At 45.1% G+C, this 17,586-nt stretch overlaps 1 protein-coding gene across 5 annotated transcripts in view; it reads left to right on the top strand.

Moving 5' to 3' along the window:
* Positions 1–17,586, top strand: part of ARAP2 (ArfGAP with RhoGAP domain, ankyrin repeat and PH domain 2) — a 165,651-nt gene that overhangs the window by 106,772 nt on the left and 41,293 nt on the right. For all 5 annotated transcript variants that reach the window (XM_084856963.1, XM_084856964.1, XM_084856962.1 and 2 more), the window contains exons 22-24: positions 2,516–2,621; positions 10,099–10,246; positions 13,298–13,366. In XM_084856963.1, coding sequence (XP_084713089.1) covers positions 2,516–2,621; positions 10,099–10,246; positions 13,298–13,366 — 323 coding nt within the window. The remainder of the gene's footprint in view (positions 1–2,515; positions 2,622–10,098; positions 10,247–13,297; positions 13,367–17,586) is intronic.

Raw genomic sequence — 17,586 nt, forward strand, 5'->3', positions numbered from 1 at the left:
TCCCAGGGAAGCCCACCTGGTTACTTCTTTAGTTAATGTTAAACATGCTAAAAGAACCTTCTTGTTTTCTCAGAGTGTTTTAATATAATGTCATTATAGTTATATCCTAGCAAGGAAGACACTGACACAAATAAAAAAAAATGTGTGTTTGTTTCATTGGGCAATTTAATAGAAAGCCGTTTAATACACTCTAAATAATCACCTGAAGGTGGATCCTTTTATTTTTTAAATTATTTTATTACATTTATATCCCCCCTTTTTTTCCTCCTTGAGGAACCCAAGGCAGCGTACATAATCCTCCTCCTCCATTTTATCCTCACAACAGCAACCCTGTGAGGTGGGGTGGGCTGAGAGTCTGTGAGAGGCCCAAAGTCACCCAGTGAGCTTCCATGGCCGAGTGGGGATTAGAATCCGGATCTCCTGACACCACACTACATCACGTTGAGGTTGCCCAAGACTAGGAGATGTTCTGTCATTGGTTGGCCTACTGTCTTCTATGTAGAGCTGTGTTTGCAAAGGGCTTCTCCAAATTCTCCACCCTGTTTGTGTATAGAGAAATTGGGGGAACCATTTCACTGAATAGGGGGACGACAAATTCTCCCATAGTTTCTTGGATGTGGGACTCACCATTAGCAGCTTATTTCTTTTCCCCTAAGTTCTGTTGTTGGTGGTGATGTAAGCGGCAGCAACTATATTGGTTGCTTGGCAGGCATTTGCATCCTCTCCAGTGCCCTGGACCTAGCATTGTTTGGGGGCATTGCGGGGGAGAAATGGCGGCCATCACACCAAAATGTTGGAAAAAATTTGTAGGAAATTCTGCAAAGTGGTCTTCTGTTTCTAAGAGGGTAGGAAAGACAAAACTCAAAACTTTTTAGCAACCTTGGAAAGAGGAGGGTAAGGGGAGACATGATAGAGGTCTACAAAGTTATGCGTGGTGTGGAGAATGTGGATAGGGAGACATTTTTCCCCCTCAAAACACTAGAACCCGGGGTCATCCCATGAAGCTGATGGGTGGGACATTCAGGACAGATAAAAAGAAGGACTTCTTCACACAGCACATAGTTAAACTATGGAATTCGCTACCACAGTATGTAGTGATGGCCACCACTTTGGATGGCTTTAAAAGAGGGTTGGACAAATTCCTGGAGGAAAAGGCTATCAATGGCTACTAGTCCTAATGGCTGTGTGCTACCTCCAGTACCAGAGGCAGTGAGCCTGTGTACACAAGAGAACATGGGTGGGAGGGTGCTGTTGTGGGTCCCTGCTTGTGGGTCCCTGGTTGACAGCTGGTTGATCACTGTGTGAACAGAATGCTGGACTAGATGGACCCTTGGTCTGATCCAGCAGGGCTCTTCTTATGTTCTTAACCTATCTGCCGTTACTCATTGCAGAATCCCTGATATGTTTATCTAGAAGACAAGGGTTCAGCAGAAGAAGGGCTCTGCAAATTTTGGCGGACTTTAGTAGCCAAAATATATGTTCGCTGCAGCTCCTCCCTTGCTGGGGAGGAGTGAGGCCTTGCCTCTGCATCCCAGTGAGCTTCAGATGTGCTCAGGGTGTGTCTGAGGCTTCTTTGGACAAGCCTCTTTGCCTGCTCCAAGTTGGGTGGGGGGTTCTTCCTGTTGCAGTGACCCGGAGTCTCTCCCAGGTTCAGGGCGAGGTTAGGGAGTTCCTTTGTCCATCTTCCTAGTCTGAAGGAAGCTGGAACTCTCCCTGAAAGTGTGCTGAGGCTCAGAAAGCAGCATGGCATCTTGCTCCTTTGCCAACCATCTCTGAAGTCAGCACAAGGTTGGAGAGAGCCTTGCCCCAATCCAGGCACCAAGGAGAATGGAGCTCTTGCCAGATTAAATATGGTTGAGACCTCATTTGTGGACCCCTGAGCGGTACACATCTTGAAACATCATTGTGCAGCTGAGAAGGTTGTTGGAGGCAGGGCAGGAAATAAAACATTACACAGCCGAGGAGGTCTGCCAAAATTTGAGGAGGCAACAAACAAACAAACAAACAACCCTTGTAAAACTGTGAGACAGCCCACCTCAGTTGCTAATGCAGTAGTTCAAGAGGCATGAATTCTAAAACTCAATACTGTGACCTCTCAGTAACCTGCAACGAGAGCCCCAGTTTTTCATTCCACCTGTTTGTCTGTCTTGCCCGTTTGTATTTTAATTGGCTGTGCTCATTAAGTGCATCCATGAGTGAACAGAGGAATCTGGCTCGTGCTTAATGGACAGTTATCCTGGGTCTCATTGCAGGCATTACTTGAATACAGATGTTGCAGGGCTTATCCTCATTGTATCCAAGGTTTCCCCCCAACCCCTGTTCAGATGCAGTGCACAAGTCTGCATCGAAAGAGAATTATCTGTATTATGTCCGTGAAGTGGAGGCTGATTGGCTGAATAGTCATTTTAAATGACCAGCTGCCGTTGATATGGCAGATGGATGCCCTTCTCTTTTGGACTGCATTGTAGTTAATGGTGAGTAATTTAATTTTTTCCCCACCCCCCTTCCCCATCAGATACACTGGATGAGAAAGAGAGAGTGAGGAAGTACAGCACTTTTATCCGGACGCTTCCATCAGTCAATAGGGCAACTTTGGCGGCTTTAATGGAACACCTTTACAGGTCAGTGTGTCAGTAAATCTACTAAAAGGAGTCATTAGAGAGTGATCCATAAGTGTTTTGTTTTTACTCTGTCAAACCCTTTGGAGATAATGAATGTCAGATATGTTATTACTCTAGCATAAATCTAATACGTAGGTTTCATACAGCTCTTGATAATTTTCAAAATGCGCCCCACGCATCATCTCAGAAATTCTTGAAATCTTTTTGTTTGCTTATCCCACTTTGCAGGATGCAAATCCTTTCAAGGTGGGTTAAAAGAAACATAAAAAGACATAAAATCGCACTAAACAGTTTCAAGACGTAACAAGTCATCAGGATCCTTCCCACAGAGCAGTTGGTGACTGATGGCCCTGTGGGGTGGGAGGAGAAAGTTATTACTGTTGTAATTAATTATTTCATCTATAATAGTATCATAATACCAGTATTACTGATTTAAAGCTGAGATCGATAAAACAGTGACTTGTGTTGGGAGGTCACCCCTGCCGCCTTCTGAAATCCTCACGTAGCTAGAATCAACATGTGGACAATAGGGCTCTTTTCCAAGGCTTTATTCCCATTCAACCTAATGACGCTTACAGATGCTAATTGCTTGATCCTATGAGTGGGACTTAAGAGAGCTGCCTACTCGGGGGTTCTTACCTTAGGAATCAGTTGATCTCTGTTTGGAGAGCAAGGCAGGAAACCTCTGTACTTATGGGCTGGGAGGAGAGAGTCCACCCTTTTCCCATAGGGCGTCGGGACGCTGCTGTTGCCGTCGCGCCAAGCGAGCTGAGCGCCTCCTCTCAGCGCCCGCCATCTCCCGGTTGACGCTGCGCCGGCGCCTAGTGTCAAGAAACTGCTGTTGTGCCTCCCTCTTCCTGCCAGGGTCACTATCACTCTCAGGAATGTGTACTGGGAGGGGCTCTCCCCCTGGCTGCTTCTCTGAACAGCGCGTGGTTTCCTTTCCCGTGGTTTCTATCTCTTCCTCAGAATCAGAACTGCTTTGGGGCTCTCTGGGCTCCGATCCAACCCTGACAACTTGCCTGAGGCCGTCTAATAAATGCATGGAATTTGAAGTGGGGGCTTTCTCATTCACAATGTCAGGATTGATTCTGAGCGTATGGAGATAGCAGTTCAGATTCAGAAGGGGAACAGCCAGAACCTCGGGAGGTATCTTCCCGAGCGAGTTCAGATATGGATAGGTGTGCTTCTCAGGATGCTATCACCCAGATGGCTGGGTCTTCTGTGAGAACCCAGGAGGAGGAGGAGAGTGCGGGGTGTGACCTGAGGGATGCTAGACTGTGGTGCAGAGCTAAGATGGAAAAGTTAGAGGCGGAGCTCAGACGGTCGACCCGGTTGGTGATGCGTGAGTGTCGATGTAGGGGAGCATCACTGGAAGGGAGGGGCATCCCTCTGTAAGTTATTCTAGCCAGCAAGTCTTGTTTCAAACTGCTGGCAATATCATAGCTCCCATTTGGATCCCCTGTTGCCATTCCTTTGTAGCCGGAGAGTCTTTGAGGATTTGCATCTGTAATGAACCTGTTGATAGTGAATTAAAGGCGTGAGACTGAAGCCTCTCTTCTTGTGTGTGTGCATGAGGAAGGAGGGGGCCAAGGGAACATGACACACGGCTCCTAGGCTCTATGCCGTGTCACCACTAGCCATGGCAATGAAAAGCATAAACACTGATGATGACTTCCAGATGCTATGCATTTCACTATGTGATGGAGGTTGCCACGCGTGTGTTTATTCTGCACTTAAAAATAATAATAATTTGTGGCAAGAAAACCAAAATCAGGGCCAAGTAAAGCTGTATCCTGTAAACAAATTTGCATATTGTGGTGGGGGTGACATCCTTCATTGGTTTCCTACTGGTTGTTGGGGACGGGGAAAGGAGGCCTACAAGTCCTGAAGCCTTGCCCACTGATAATTGAAAATGGTCTTCAGCTTGAGAGCTCCACCATGCCTTGCCAAAACATGCTGAAGCATATCATCACAGCCATGAGGGCTAGAAACTTGATCTCTTAAAAAAAGAAGAAAAAAAATGAAATTCTTAGGAAGCTGTGTTCTGTGGTCAATATTGCATGCTGTGCTTGCATGGAATTACGGAGTGTTCATGGCCCTAGATATTCTCATTATGTGCTGCTTATTTACATGGTTACTTTATTTAGATTTATCCCATAGCCTTGAAATAAATTATCAATAAAATACAATAAAATATTTAAAACACCAGAAAATAACTAACACACTAAAATAAGCTAAAAAACAATAACTCTATGCATGCATAATCCAATTAAAACTGATCAATGAAACTTAAGCTTTCTGAAAGCTGAGAAGCCAGGGAAAATAAAAAGTTCTTTGCCAGGTGGATATCCAAGTGGGTGCCAGGTGAGCATCTCTGAGGAGAGTATTCCAAAGCCAGGGCACCACCACTCCTTAGATAATGGGAGAACCCAAAGCTGGGCCTCTGATGAGGATCTCCAATACAGGCCGACACACATGGAGACAGGTGATCTTTTCAGGTACCCTGGCCTCAAGCCGAGAGAGTCTTGAAAGGTCAAGACCAGCACTTTGAATTGGGCCCAGAAATAGACAGGGAACTACCATAGTTAGAGAAGCACAGGCTTAGGGATGGACGAAAGTCCCTTACCTGGTCCCGCAGCTTGCTTCGCGGTGGGGGGGAGGCGCGCCGTTTCTCCCCCGGAAATTCATGGCGGGGGGGGAGGCGCCCCGTCCCTCCCGGCTGAAATTCTGGCCGGGGGGGAGGTGCCCCATCCCACCCCGCCGAAATTCTGGCCGGGGGGGGAGCGCCCCGTCTCCCCGGCCGCGAATCTCGTCTCCTGCCGGGACGCAAATGGCAGCAGCCGTAGCCACCGCCGTTTGTGTCCCTGCAGTCAGCCGTGATAGGCTACGTAAATCCTTATGTAGCCTATCACGGCTGACTTTGGGGCAAAAAAAAAAAAGCGCATACGCAAATGGTGGCGCCCACTTAATAACGCCATTTGCGTTCCTTATTTGGGCACGTCTAGTCTACGTAAATATTTACGTAGACTACGGCGAAAATAAGGGCAACTCAAATAGCGTTGCCCTTATTTTTGCCGTAGTCTACGTAAATATTTACGTAGACTAGACGTGCCCAAATAAGGAACGCAAATGGCGGCGCCCATGGGCGCCGCCATTTGCATACACGCTTTCCCCCCCCCCCCCAAAGTCAGCCGTGATAGGCTACGTAAGGATTTACGTAGCCTATCACGGTGTTTTTTGAAAATCTAGCCGTGATAGGCTACGTAAATCTTTACGTAGCCTATCACGTTTGTTGGGGTTTTTTTTTTTTTCACTTGGAAATGGCGGTGGTGGCAGTCGGTCCGAAGACCGGCCGCCGCTGCCGGGAGCCGCCGTCGCGAGGGACATTCGCCGAAGGTAAGTTCCATCCGGGGTGTGTGTGGGGGGTGGAGGACTGTTTCTCCACCAATTTCGGGGGGCCGAATGCGTTGGCATTCGGCCCCCCGGAGATTCTTGGAGAAATTCTCTGACATCCCTACTTAATATGCTCATAGTGTCTGGTCAAAGTTAGCAGTCTAGCAGCCACATTCTGAAATTTCAGTTTCTGAACTATCTTCAGAGGCTGCCTTTACACTAAAGAAAACCCCCCGCAGTCGTCCCGTTGTGGATGCGGCTTTCCACATTTACAGCGGACTCCCAGACGGTGCCCACGTAATAGCGCAACAACCCGACTTAAATAGATAGTTCATTAGTTCTGGATCTTTTTGAGATGGAATAACCAGGAAATACCTCTGGATGTGCCCTGGAGGTTGACGCCATGATGAAAAGGACCCGCAAACTTTCGTGAGGAGCAATCTCAGTAGTAGGATAAGATAATAATATCGGGGATAGATTTGACGGTGTGGTCAGTGAGCTAGAGCCAGACATCCTGAAGAGTGAGGTTGAATGGGCCTTAAGAAGCATTGCTAATAACAAGGCAGCAGGAGATGACGGTATCCCAGCTGAACTGTTTAAAATCTTGCAAGATGAAGCTGTCAAGGTGATGCATGCCATATCCCAGCAAATTTGGAAAACACAAGAATGGCCAACAGATTGGAAAAAATCAACTTATATCCCCATACCAAAAAAGGGAAGCACTAAAGAATGTTCAAACTATCGAACAGTGGCACTTATTTCACATGCCAGTAAGGTAATGCTCAAGATCTTGCAAGGTAGACTCCAGCAATTCATGGAACGAGAATTGCCAGATGTACAAGCTTGGTTTTGAAAAGGCAGAGGAACTAGAGACCAAATTGCCAATATCTGCTGGATAATGGAGAAAACCAGGGAGTTTCAGAAAAACATCTATTTCTGTTTTATTGACTATTCTAAAGCCTTTGACTGTGTGGATCATCACAAATTGTGGCAAGTTCTTGGTGGTATGGGGATACCAAGTCATCTTGTCTGCCTCCTGAGGAATCTGTATAACGACCAAGTAGCAATGGTAAGAACAGACCACAGAACAACGGACTGGTTTAAGATTGGGAAAGGAGTAAGGCAGGGTTGTATACTCTCACCCTACCTATTCAACCTGTATGCAGTACACATCATGCGACGTGCTGGGTTTGATGAAGCCAAGGCTAGAGTTAGAATCGCTGGAAGAAACATTAACAATCTCAGATATGCAGATGATACCAGTTGGATGGCTGAAAGCGAGGAGGAGCTGAGGAACCTCATGACGAAGGTGAAAGAAGAAAGTGCAAAAGCTGGGTTGCAGTTAAACCTCAAAAAAACCAAGATTATGGCAACCAGCTTGATTGATAACTGGCAAATAGAGGGAGAAAACATGGAGGCAGTGACAGACTTTGTCTTTCTAGGTGCAAAGATTACTGCAGATGCTGACTGCAGCCAGGAAATCAGAAGATGTTTACTTCTTGGGAGGACAGCAATGACAAATCTTGATAAAATAGTGAAGAGCAGAGACATCACACTGACAACAAAGGTCTGCATAGTTCAAGCAATGGTATTCCCTGTAGTAACCTATGGCTGTGAGAGCTGGACCATAAGGAAGGCTGAGCGAAGGAAGATAGATGCTTTTGAACTGTGGTGCTGGAGGAAAATGCTGAGAGTGCCTTGGACTGCAAGAAGATCAAACCAGTCCATACTCCAGGAAATAAAGCCAGACTGCTCACTTGAGGGAATGATATTAAAGGCAAAACTGAAGTACTTTGGCCACATAATGAGAAGACAGGACATCCTGGAGAAGATGCTGATGCTAGGGAAAGTGGGAGGCAAAAGGAAGAGGGGCCGACCAAGGGCAAGGTGGATGGATGATATTCTGGAGGTGACAGACTCGACCTTGGGGGAGTTGGGGGTGGCGACAGCTGACAGGAAGCTCTGGCGTGGGCTGGTCCATGAGATCACGAAGAGTCGGAAGCGACTGACCGAATAAACAACAAAAAGAAGAAGCCCAGAGTCAGAGCGGATATAGCACATACAGTAATCCAATCTGGAGATTGCCAGAACATGGATCACTGTGGCCAGGCTGTCTGTGTTCAGGTAAGAGCACAGCTGGTGACCCAGGCTAAGCTGGTAAAAGGTGCTCTGTGCCATAAAGGAAACCTGCGACTCAAGGGGACAGAGAGAGTTCAAGGAGTCCCACCAAACTGCAACCCTGTTCCTTCAGAGGGAGTGCAACCCATCCAAATGAGGGTGAATACTACTCACCCAGGCAGACAAACCACGTACCAGCAGCACCTCCATCTTACCTGAATTGAGCCTCAGTTTGTTCGCTTTCATCCAGTTCATTGCCATACTCTAATACTGGTTTAGTACTTCCATGGCCTCATCTGAATTAGATGAAAAAGAGAAATCAAGCAGAGTGTCATCTGCATATTGATTGCACCTCATTCCAAATCTCCAGATAACATTCACTCAGTGGTTACAGGCAGATGTGAAAAAGCATAGAGGATAAGATTGAACCCTGCAGGACTCCATAGCATAAATGCCAAGGAGTCATGTAATGGCCCCTAGCTTCACCTTCTGGAATTGATGATCCAGATAGGAACGGAAGCACCGTAGAATGGCGCCCCTAGTTCCCAAGCCAGATGTCTGTCCAGAAGGCTACCATGGCTGAAGGTATCAAAAGCTGCTGAGAGGTCCAAGAGAATTAACAGACTTGTACTCCCCTGTCTTGCTTCCATCCATATCTGTACCAAAACTAGGCCTAAATCCTGATTGAGATGGATCCAGAAAAACAGCCTCATCCAGGAGTGCTTGGACAGTCACCACGTGCTCAAGCACCTTGCCCATGTAGAGGATATTAGCAGCTGGCTAACAGTTATTTAAATCTTCTGGGTCCAAGGTAGGTTTCTTCAGGAGAAGTCATACCACAGCAACCTTTAAAGTGGCAGGGACCACTCCCTCTCAAAGAGGCATTGACCATCTCTTTGACCCAGCCAGTCAGACTTTCCCTGCTTGATGTAATGAGCCAAGAAAGGCAAAGGTCAAGCGTACATGTGGTAGGATGAAGTTGTCCAGGCACCTTGTCAACAGGCTTCAGCAACTGAAACTCCTCCATCAATATAGGAACAGACGGGCCTCTGGAGGCCTCTGTAGACTGCCCTCCAGTTGTAGCATCCAAGTCACAGAGGATATGAACAGCTGTGTCCTCAAAATACCAAGCAGATGTGTCTCTGCAAGTTCCTCCACATCCCCAGATGGGCCAGATTGGAACAGGGTGTGTGAACCACACAAAAAGCTCGACCAGTCGGCCCTGCAGAGAGAGAGCGGTGGCAGAGAAGACTTGCATCTTTGCTGCCATTGCTGTCGCAGAGTATGCTCAATAATGAGGTTTCTAGTGTTCGGTCAGACTCTCGGTGAGTCTTCTGCCTTTTGCAGAGTTTCCTGAGGCTTCTCTGTGGGTGCTGTTAGTAGACAGAATTTTGAGCTACATGGAACATTACTCTGTGTCAGCATTCACATTCTACCAGCCAGGGCTGTGTGTGCAGCAATTCCGTGATGGTAAAATGTACTGCTGGGTGCAAAATCCAGCTGCCTGAGATGATGATGATGATGATGATTTTAAAAAATACAAGTTTCTAGCCCTTACAGGTGTGATTATATGCTTGAAAGTGTACATGCAATACCTAGTTAAATCTCACAAGCTGGGAAGGGGTGTTGTTGAGTAAGATTTCCAGTGGTCAATGATATTCTCTGTCTGGCTGACCACTTCTTGAAACAGTCCTGTATGCTGACCTGGCTGGACCCTTGGTTTGATCCAGCATATGCAGGTCTTATGTTGGGGGAGCATGTTACCATACTCTTAACAGAGATAAGCAGAACAATCTGTTAGTGTTCAAAGCAGGCGGCCTGAGAATCTTAAGTTAATGAGCTAGGAAAAAAGCGAGATGCATAATTTCATTATAACGGAAGGCAGGCTGTGCCACAGGAGTCCGTACATGCGCAGACCAAGGCCTACTGAAGCATTCTAAATCTATTTATTAACTTTAAACAGGGTACAAAAGTGTTCAGAAATCAATCACATGGATCCTCACAATCTCGCAATGGCGTTCGCATCATGCTTGTTTCAAACGAAGGGGCAAACCAGTGAAGAAGTTGATGTGATTGAAGACCTAATTATAAATTATGTGCATCTCTTTGGTGTAAGTACCCAGCATATTTATCTGATTTTTCCAGTAATATAATTTGGCAAATGGATGAAAATGTAAATGTTCGGCAGACCCGTTTGGTTCTCTTGTTTTGCAGCCTGAAGGATTGTGACTCTGCATTTTCCTTTAGAAGCTATATTAGCCGTCCCCAACTTGGTATCCTCCAGATGTTTTGGTTGACAACTCCCACCAGCCACAGTGGTTAAGGATGATGGGAGTTGTAGTCTAAAGTGTCTGAAGGTACCAAAAGACTGACTGAGAAAAGCTGAAGCTATGCTTTTGGTTTGCTGTGAATTATTTTCCATGAACCCAATGTCATGCCTTTAGAAAATCCCATGGTGGTAATCTTAGAGCATGGTTACCTATTCAAATATTTATTATGGGTTGTATCCACTGTTGGGCCTAATAAGAGGAGACCCATTGAAATGAAAGAGTCTTAAGTTAGACTGTCATTGGGTACAGGCCTATGGTTGTTGACGTAGCTGCTATCAGCCATTAATATACATGGCACTTTAAAAGTTTCGTAAGGGGAAAAAACAGGTCCCTGCCCACTAGGAATTTACAAACTAAAACTGGTAGCAGGGAAGACAGTGGAGAGAGAGGAAGCAGAGGCAATGAACAGAAAAAAAAAAAAAAGCTATAGCTGATTACATGTGAGGGGATGAGGATTATAGGGTTGATTTTTGGAAATCTTGCATTGATGACAATGCAGTTCTCCCTTTAAGAGAAATGCGGTTCCTGTTTTTTAAAATGAAGAATAGCATAATAGAAAAGGATCAATTTCCATACTAAATCCTGTAGTGTGAACGCCAGTTTCCTTTCAGCCTGCTAGGGGCCCTCAAGTTGCCTCACTGTAAAATTTGTAATGAAAATCTATTATTCCTTATAAAATTTGTTAATCCCCTTCCTGCTTACAAGGCACCCAAAGTGATGTACAACTCACTGAAGCCATAAAACAACAATAAAAATGTCAACAGCAGCAATAAAACTGTACAAAAAAGCAGCAGCTAAAATACCTGCATGTCGATTTAAAATGCCTGGGAGAACAACCACATTTTGCTCTGCACCTTAATTCCATCAGTGAGATGACCTGGCGGGCCATATTAATGTTTTAACATAAACATTAGAATGTAAAAACACAATAAAACAGGTAGCAATAAAAATCAAATGCACAATCTACCAGGAAGTTGCTACCACGCTCTTGCACAGTTTCCGTTTATTTTTGGATATGTTCAGCTGAATTTCCTGGTGGATGGTGTCCAACAAAAGCAACAAGAGCTGAACAGGAATTCTCATAGTTTTAAAAGTAAGAGGTTGTCTTGACCTGTGGGATCAGGTCTTCACTCCCAGAAAGAAATTGTCATAAAAGATGTTAGGCAGTTAGGTTTACACACACATGGGCGCGTGTGCACACACACACACACACACACACTTTCAGTGGTGTAGTGGAGGGAGAACACAAGAACACGAGGGAACACAGCTCAGGGACTTTTTTCAGAGCAGAAATGATGTAATCTGTCAGTGCATCTGTCAATAGACTGTCCTTGCTCTTGCAGGTGAATGAGGTGATAACAAGACTTTCAAGTGTTTCTGGAGGGGTAGCTGTGTTAGTCTGTTGCAGCAAAAACAACAGAAAGTCTTGTGGCACCTTAAAGGCTAACAAATGTATTTCTTTAATGTGCCATGAATTTTACTATTGTTTTTCACAGATTATCCTAGTTAGTCAGAGAACGAGGAAAATAATCAAGCAGTATCTGGATACTTTTCTCCTTTTCTTTGATGGAATTCCTACATCAGGCTAGCAATTTGAATAGCAACACCTGTTTGCACGATTGTTTGCAGTTCTGATTAAAAGCGAAAGGTTGCATTTCAGCTGGCTGAAGAACTTTTGTTAAAGCTCAATGTGCTCGATCCACACTCAGTCACGTTCAGAGTAGATTCATTGAAATCAATGGGACTTAAGTTAGCTGTAACTAACTTGCCTCATTATTTCAGTGGGCGAGTTCAGTGGAGGCTGTTCTGAGGTAACTATGCATAAGATTGTAGCTGAGCCTTGTAAACTGAATTGTGATATTTTATTAGTGGATTGTTTGTTTGGATGTCTGTGTTCCATGATGGAGTTTTTAACCAGAGGTTAGCTCCATTGAGTATAAATAACAGAAAAGTGGGGTACTTTATTATAATATGATGTATTTTGTGGTTTTAATTGTTCTGAGCTGTCCAGAGAGCTTCAGCTATTGGGCGGTATAGGAATGTAAAAAATATAGATAGATGGATGGATGGATGGATGGATGGATAGATAGAGATATCTCTTGAGGGTGTGACTGTAGATTTTCTGCGGGGGGGGGGCATGGCTGTGGGTGCTGTCATAATGTGTTCCTTCACTCTAAAATTTACCACTGCACATTTGTATCTGCATTTTTATAAATATAGATCCTAAAACCACATAAACACTTAAGCAGGGATTCCATTTGTGACACACTACCCCTTTAGCGGTTGTAAAGTGGTCCTGGTCTACACCTCCTTCATACTGGAGGTCTACATTTTTGTATAAAAAACCAAAACTAGCTAAAAATTATTTGTGAATAGAAAACTGGCACAAGGAGCAGGCTGAATTAGAACCGTTCTCACCGTGTCTTTACTTCCATGGTTTCTTTTTATGTGGGAGAGCATTCAAAAATGGAATCTCCCCACTGCGATCTAAAGTGATAGAATGGATTATACCGCCTTGGGTTCTGACACCTCATGGGTAAGGCAAGAAGGCACCAAACGTAGGAAAAGGAGGGAGGACACCTCAGGTTTACAAAATTATTTTGCAACGATGTTTAGAGGCTAAGCACCACAATTGGTTGTGCCTCAGAGTGCCTCTGAAGAATTCTTTTCAAACCTGGACGTCTTCTCCCTTATTTTCTTTGCATGTGTAGACCAGGCTGCTGCCTTACTCAGCTGCAGGGTCAGTGTGCCACCACTGCTTTCTGTGAATGGTGAGAGTGATCCGAAAGAACGTGGGGTACCCATATTGTGAAATTATTTCTCCATGAACAGGTTCACGAGGATCAAGTGAAGCAAATGGATATCGAGAATAGCTTTATTACAAAATGGAAGGATACTCAAGTAAGTCCAGATGATCCCTCCCTCCCTCCCTTCAGGGAAGGGCCTAGCTCAGAAGCAGCACATAAACTTTGCATGCAGAAGGTCCCTGGTTCAATCCCTTGCATCTCCAAGTAGTGCTAGGCAAAAAACCTGCCTAAAATGCTGGAGAGCCATTGCCAGTCAGTGTTGACAGTACTGCGCTTGGTGGACTAATGGTCTGGCTTAATATAAGCCAGCTTCCTGTGTCCTGCACCGAGATTATACTGCTTGAACTGATAAAATAACCTGAAGTAATTGGAACTTGAATAGTCAGCTGTCAAGGTTCCCCCGCTGCCTACTGAATACTCCAATAGCCAAAATCAACACTCAGACAAAAGGGCTGCTTTCCAAGGCTTTGATTCCATTTATTCTAATGAGGCATACAGATGCTAATTGCTTGAGACTCGGAGAAACTACAAAGGAACAGCCATCTAGGGGTTTCTAAGGGTTAGGACGTCAGTTGATCTCCGTTTGGGAATAATGTGGCAACTCTCTGAACTTATGGGGTGGGAGGGGAAGATCTCCCCCTCTCCCGTGATGCTTCTGGATGCAGCTGTTGACGTCGAGCCAATCAGGCTGAGCGCCGAAGCTCAGCCTGTGCAATCTCTCGCTTGTGCCTGTGTCTGAGCCTTGCGTCTAAAAGCTCAGGTTGTCCCTCCCTTTCTACGCCTGGTTCACTGTGAGAAGGGGGGGGCTACCCCTCCAGCTGCGCCTCTGAAGTCTGAGAGAGTTCCTCCCTCACGAGTTGTCTCTCCTCCTCAGAATCAGAGCTGCTTTGGGACTCTATGGGCTCAGATACAACCCTGACATCAGCTATCCAAAGGGCTATCTGATGGGCTTGAGGTTAATATAAATCAGCATTCAGTGGCTCATTTTATCGTGGGTTGTTGGGAATGGCTAGAGAGCTGCCCAGCTAGAGAGTTGGGAATGGCTAGAGAGCTGAAAATGCCTGCTGCTCTTTACAGTCTCTCTAGTGCCGCTGCCACTCTCCCTCATCCCTTCTCAGCAGCAGCCACTTTGGGATGGATTTTTAGTTTTTTTTCATAGAAATAGGAAGGACACCAGAGAGTGTCCCAAACACATTTGCTGCTAGAAATTTTGCATAATCCCCCCTTTCATTGCCATGCATTGAAATTTGTGTATTTTTACCAGTGCACCTCCATTGACTGCCTTGAAATGTGCATATGTTTACCTACCCAGTCCCTGCTCTGCCTTGAAATTTGCATATGCTTAGCCATCCTACTCACTGCTCTGTAACCCATATGTATATCTGACAGTGTAGCCTTGTCTGTTACCTTGTATGTTTAACAACTGCAACATAAGGCTCCAGCCAAGGCAAGCCTCTATATTTCAAGTGCGCAACCGCGAATAACCAATTAAAAAAGATTTAAAAGGGGCAGGGGACATTTGCACATATTCCATGGGGCTGGGAAAATGTGAAAAAAATTCCCAGCCCTGTTTTTGTGCAAACAAAGAATTAAAAAACAAAACAAAAAAACAACACACTGCTCCAACTGCGATCGGGACAGCGATTGGAGTGGGGATGGGGGGAGTGGTGGGACAAAGGGGGCCAATGGCGGAGCCTCCAAAGCACTGTTTGGGCACAGTGTGGGGGGCTGTCACTGGCAAGGGGAAAGGGGCACTGCAGGCAGCTTGGCTGCAATCGCTCAGGAAGAGTGGCAGGGGTTTCTGCCGCTCTTGTCGAGCAGCTTGCTGCCTGATAACCGTTACTCGTGATGGGTTGGCAGTCCAGGTTTGTATGAAAGACTAAGAGGGAAGGTGCTATGTGCAAAAAACACCAAAAAGGAAGAAATCCAAAAGCGCCACTGAGTATGGACTGTGCTAGTTACTTATTTGTTGTGCAGATCTCTAAAATACTGATGGACTACGTAAAAACTACTTGCTTTTTAGGCAGATCGCTAAAATGCTCGATACATTCGAAGACTAGGTCTCTTCCTCAGGAGCGATTGATCCCCTAGAAGAGCCTCTTTCTGCTTCTGTAGTAACTCATCTGCTCCACCCTGTGGAAAGCCGACTGGGTTTGGACAACACGCTAACTCATTGTGGGTTGTTTTAGACAACAGCCCATGATGGGTTGGCGTATTGTGCGAACCTTGTCTCTGTGTAAGGTCCCGTTGAATCTACTCCTGATTGTTATGCCACTTGTTACTAACTGCCCCCTGCCCAAAAGTGTTATGTGCTAAAACAATTCTCCTTCTCTCTTTGTAAAGCACTCTCCGAGGGGGAGAGGAAGAGAGAGAGATTCACACAGTGAATCAGAGCCGTTGAAGCGGCAGTTACCACTTTAAAAGAGGTTTTGGCCCCTGTTGGCATGTGGCCTGAAAGAGTGGCAAAAGAGCTGGGCCCCTTTTTTCAGAGGCTGGAAGCTTTCAATAAACAATTCCCCTGTTTCAGCTGAGCGCTAGTGCAAAGAGTGGTGATATTTATCAGGTGGTGGTATTCTGCAGAAAGGGCACATTTTGAATTTTAAAAAGAGAGAAAGAACCCCATAGGTGGAGCTGTACTTCCAGGTGTTTTATGCCGGCTAAACGTTTCATGTGACACTTCTGGCCTGTTTGTTGCATGAGACCGTCTTCTCCCCATTAACCTTTTAGAAGTCAGGTTCTTTAAAAAGTATCTAGATGTTGCAGTACATTTTATACAGTACCTGCTTATATAACAGTGAAAGGCGGCTAGCTCTATAGAGATTAAGCAAGGTTTTTGGAGGGGTAGGGATTGTAAAGCTATCTTTTCAATTATTAAAAATGGAGAGCTGATTTAAAAATAAATTCACTTAGCCCAAACTTCTTTTGCAACTCAAAGAAAAATCTCATGCTTCTCATGGTGCTTATGATGACCTTATTTTCCGTTCCAGTTGGCACTTTGTTAACCATTCTTCATTTTTTTTCCTGCCCACCAAACACTTTGCCAGCTGTTTTTGTTTGCTGCTGTAATTTGCAGCACAGATTTTTTTCCCCTCCAGTGTGTGGCTGTTTACATATGCCCAGTGGAAATCAAATGTCAACTTCATTCCTTCCTCCAACCCTTTTTCAGTAATATCATCTAAAAAGCAAATTTTACTAGGAAATAGGCTTTTTCTGAGTCATTGCCAGTATAATTAAGAAGCTTACTTCAAAGTTGCTTTGTAATGTTTTTTTCCCCTCACAAATGATTCCATTAGTTTCAATTCTCAGAGGCCACTGTGACCTTAAAGTCCTAATTTCTCCATTATGTCGCTCTTTTAAAACATAGCGATGCTGTGTGTTTTAGTTACAGAAATATAGTATTTCTGCAGAAAGTTACTTGAAATGTTTTCCGTGACATACTTGTTCATTATTGCTCTGCGCTATATATTGCCAATAAATGGAGCTTGTGATCTGGAAGCAGAGATTCATTTCTTGATACCACTGCACATCTCTCCCCCTCCCCACTTTACAAACTGTAACAAACCTCCTTTTGTGCAAAACCCACACCTGTAATTCTGTGGTGTGTGTGATTTGCTGTCCGACTTACATTCCTGCCTGCCCTGGGAAACCACAGCCCCTGCCAATCTGGACTGGTCCAAGTGTGTGAAGGAGAAGTTCCATACTTTTCCATTCTGTTACATGTGTGGTTTAATTTACTCACTAGTGAAATTTGACCTGGTCTTATGAAGGAGGCTTTGGCCTGGTCTTATGAAGGAGACTTTGGCCCTCTTGCAGGTGAGTCAAGGGGCTTTTGAGAATGCACCTGCCAGCCTCAGCCCTACATGCCGACAGATGTCCCTGTATGGTTCTCCCCATGGGGACCCTGGTCGGTCAGGCTTCCCTCTCTGTAGCGGGAGCCTTAAACATTTGTACATCCTTCATATTGACACTGATCATATGTTGGCTGGGAGCTCTGACTGAATCATGGCAGGCATCCAGAAGGCAGGCCTAGCTAGCACATTCTCAGAAGTCCCTTCAGTCATTTGGTACCCTTATGAACACAGTACTGAATGTCTGATGTGAGTTTTTCTTTTGAGTTTCGAATGTTAGTCATTTTTAGACTTCTTATATCATAGTGTCTTGGAAAGGTGAAATTTGGTACAGTCCATCTGTTGTGAAAGTACCTTAACAATGTTGATGTCCTCATGATGCTCAAACGTGCACGCATGCACAGACATGCTTCCTGTTTCTTCCTGTTCAAGTCTCTAGTTATCAGCATTAATTTGTTTCTTTATG

The sequence above is a fragment of the Heloderma suspectum genome, chromosome 5 (genome assembly GCF_057233095.1).
Source record: "Heloderma suspectum isolate Gila_16-S chromosome 5, 16-S_ref, whole genome shotgun sequence".
NCBI classification, from domain to species: domain Eukaryota; kingdom Metazoa; phylum Chordata; class Lepidosauria; order Squamata; family Helodermatidae; genus Heloderma; species Heloderma suspectum.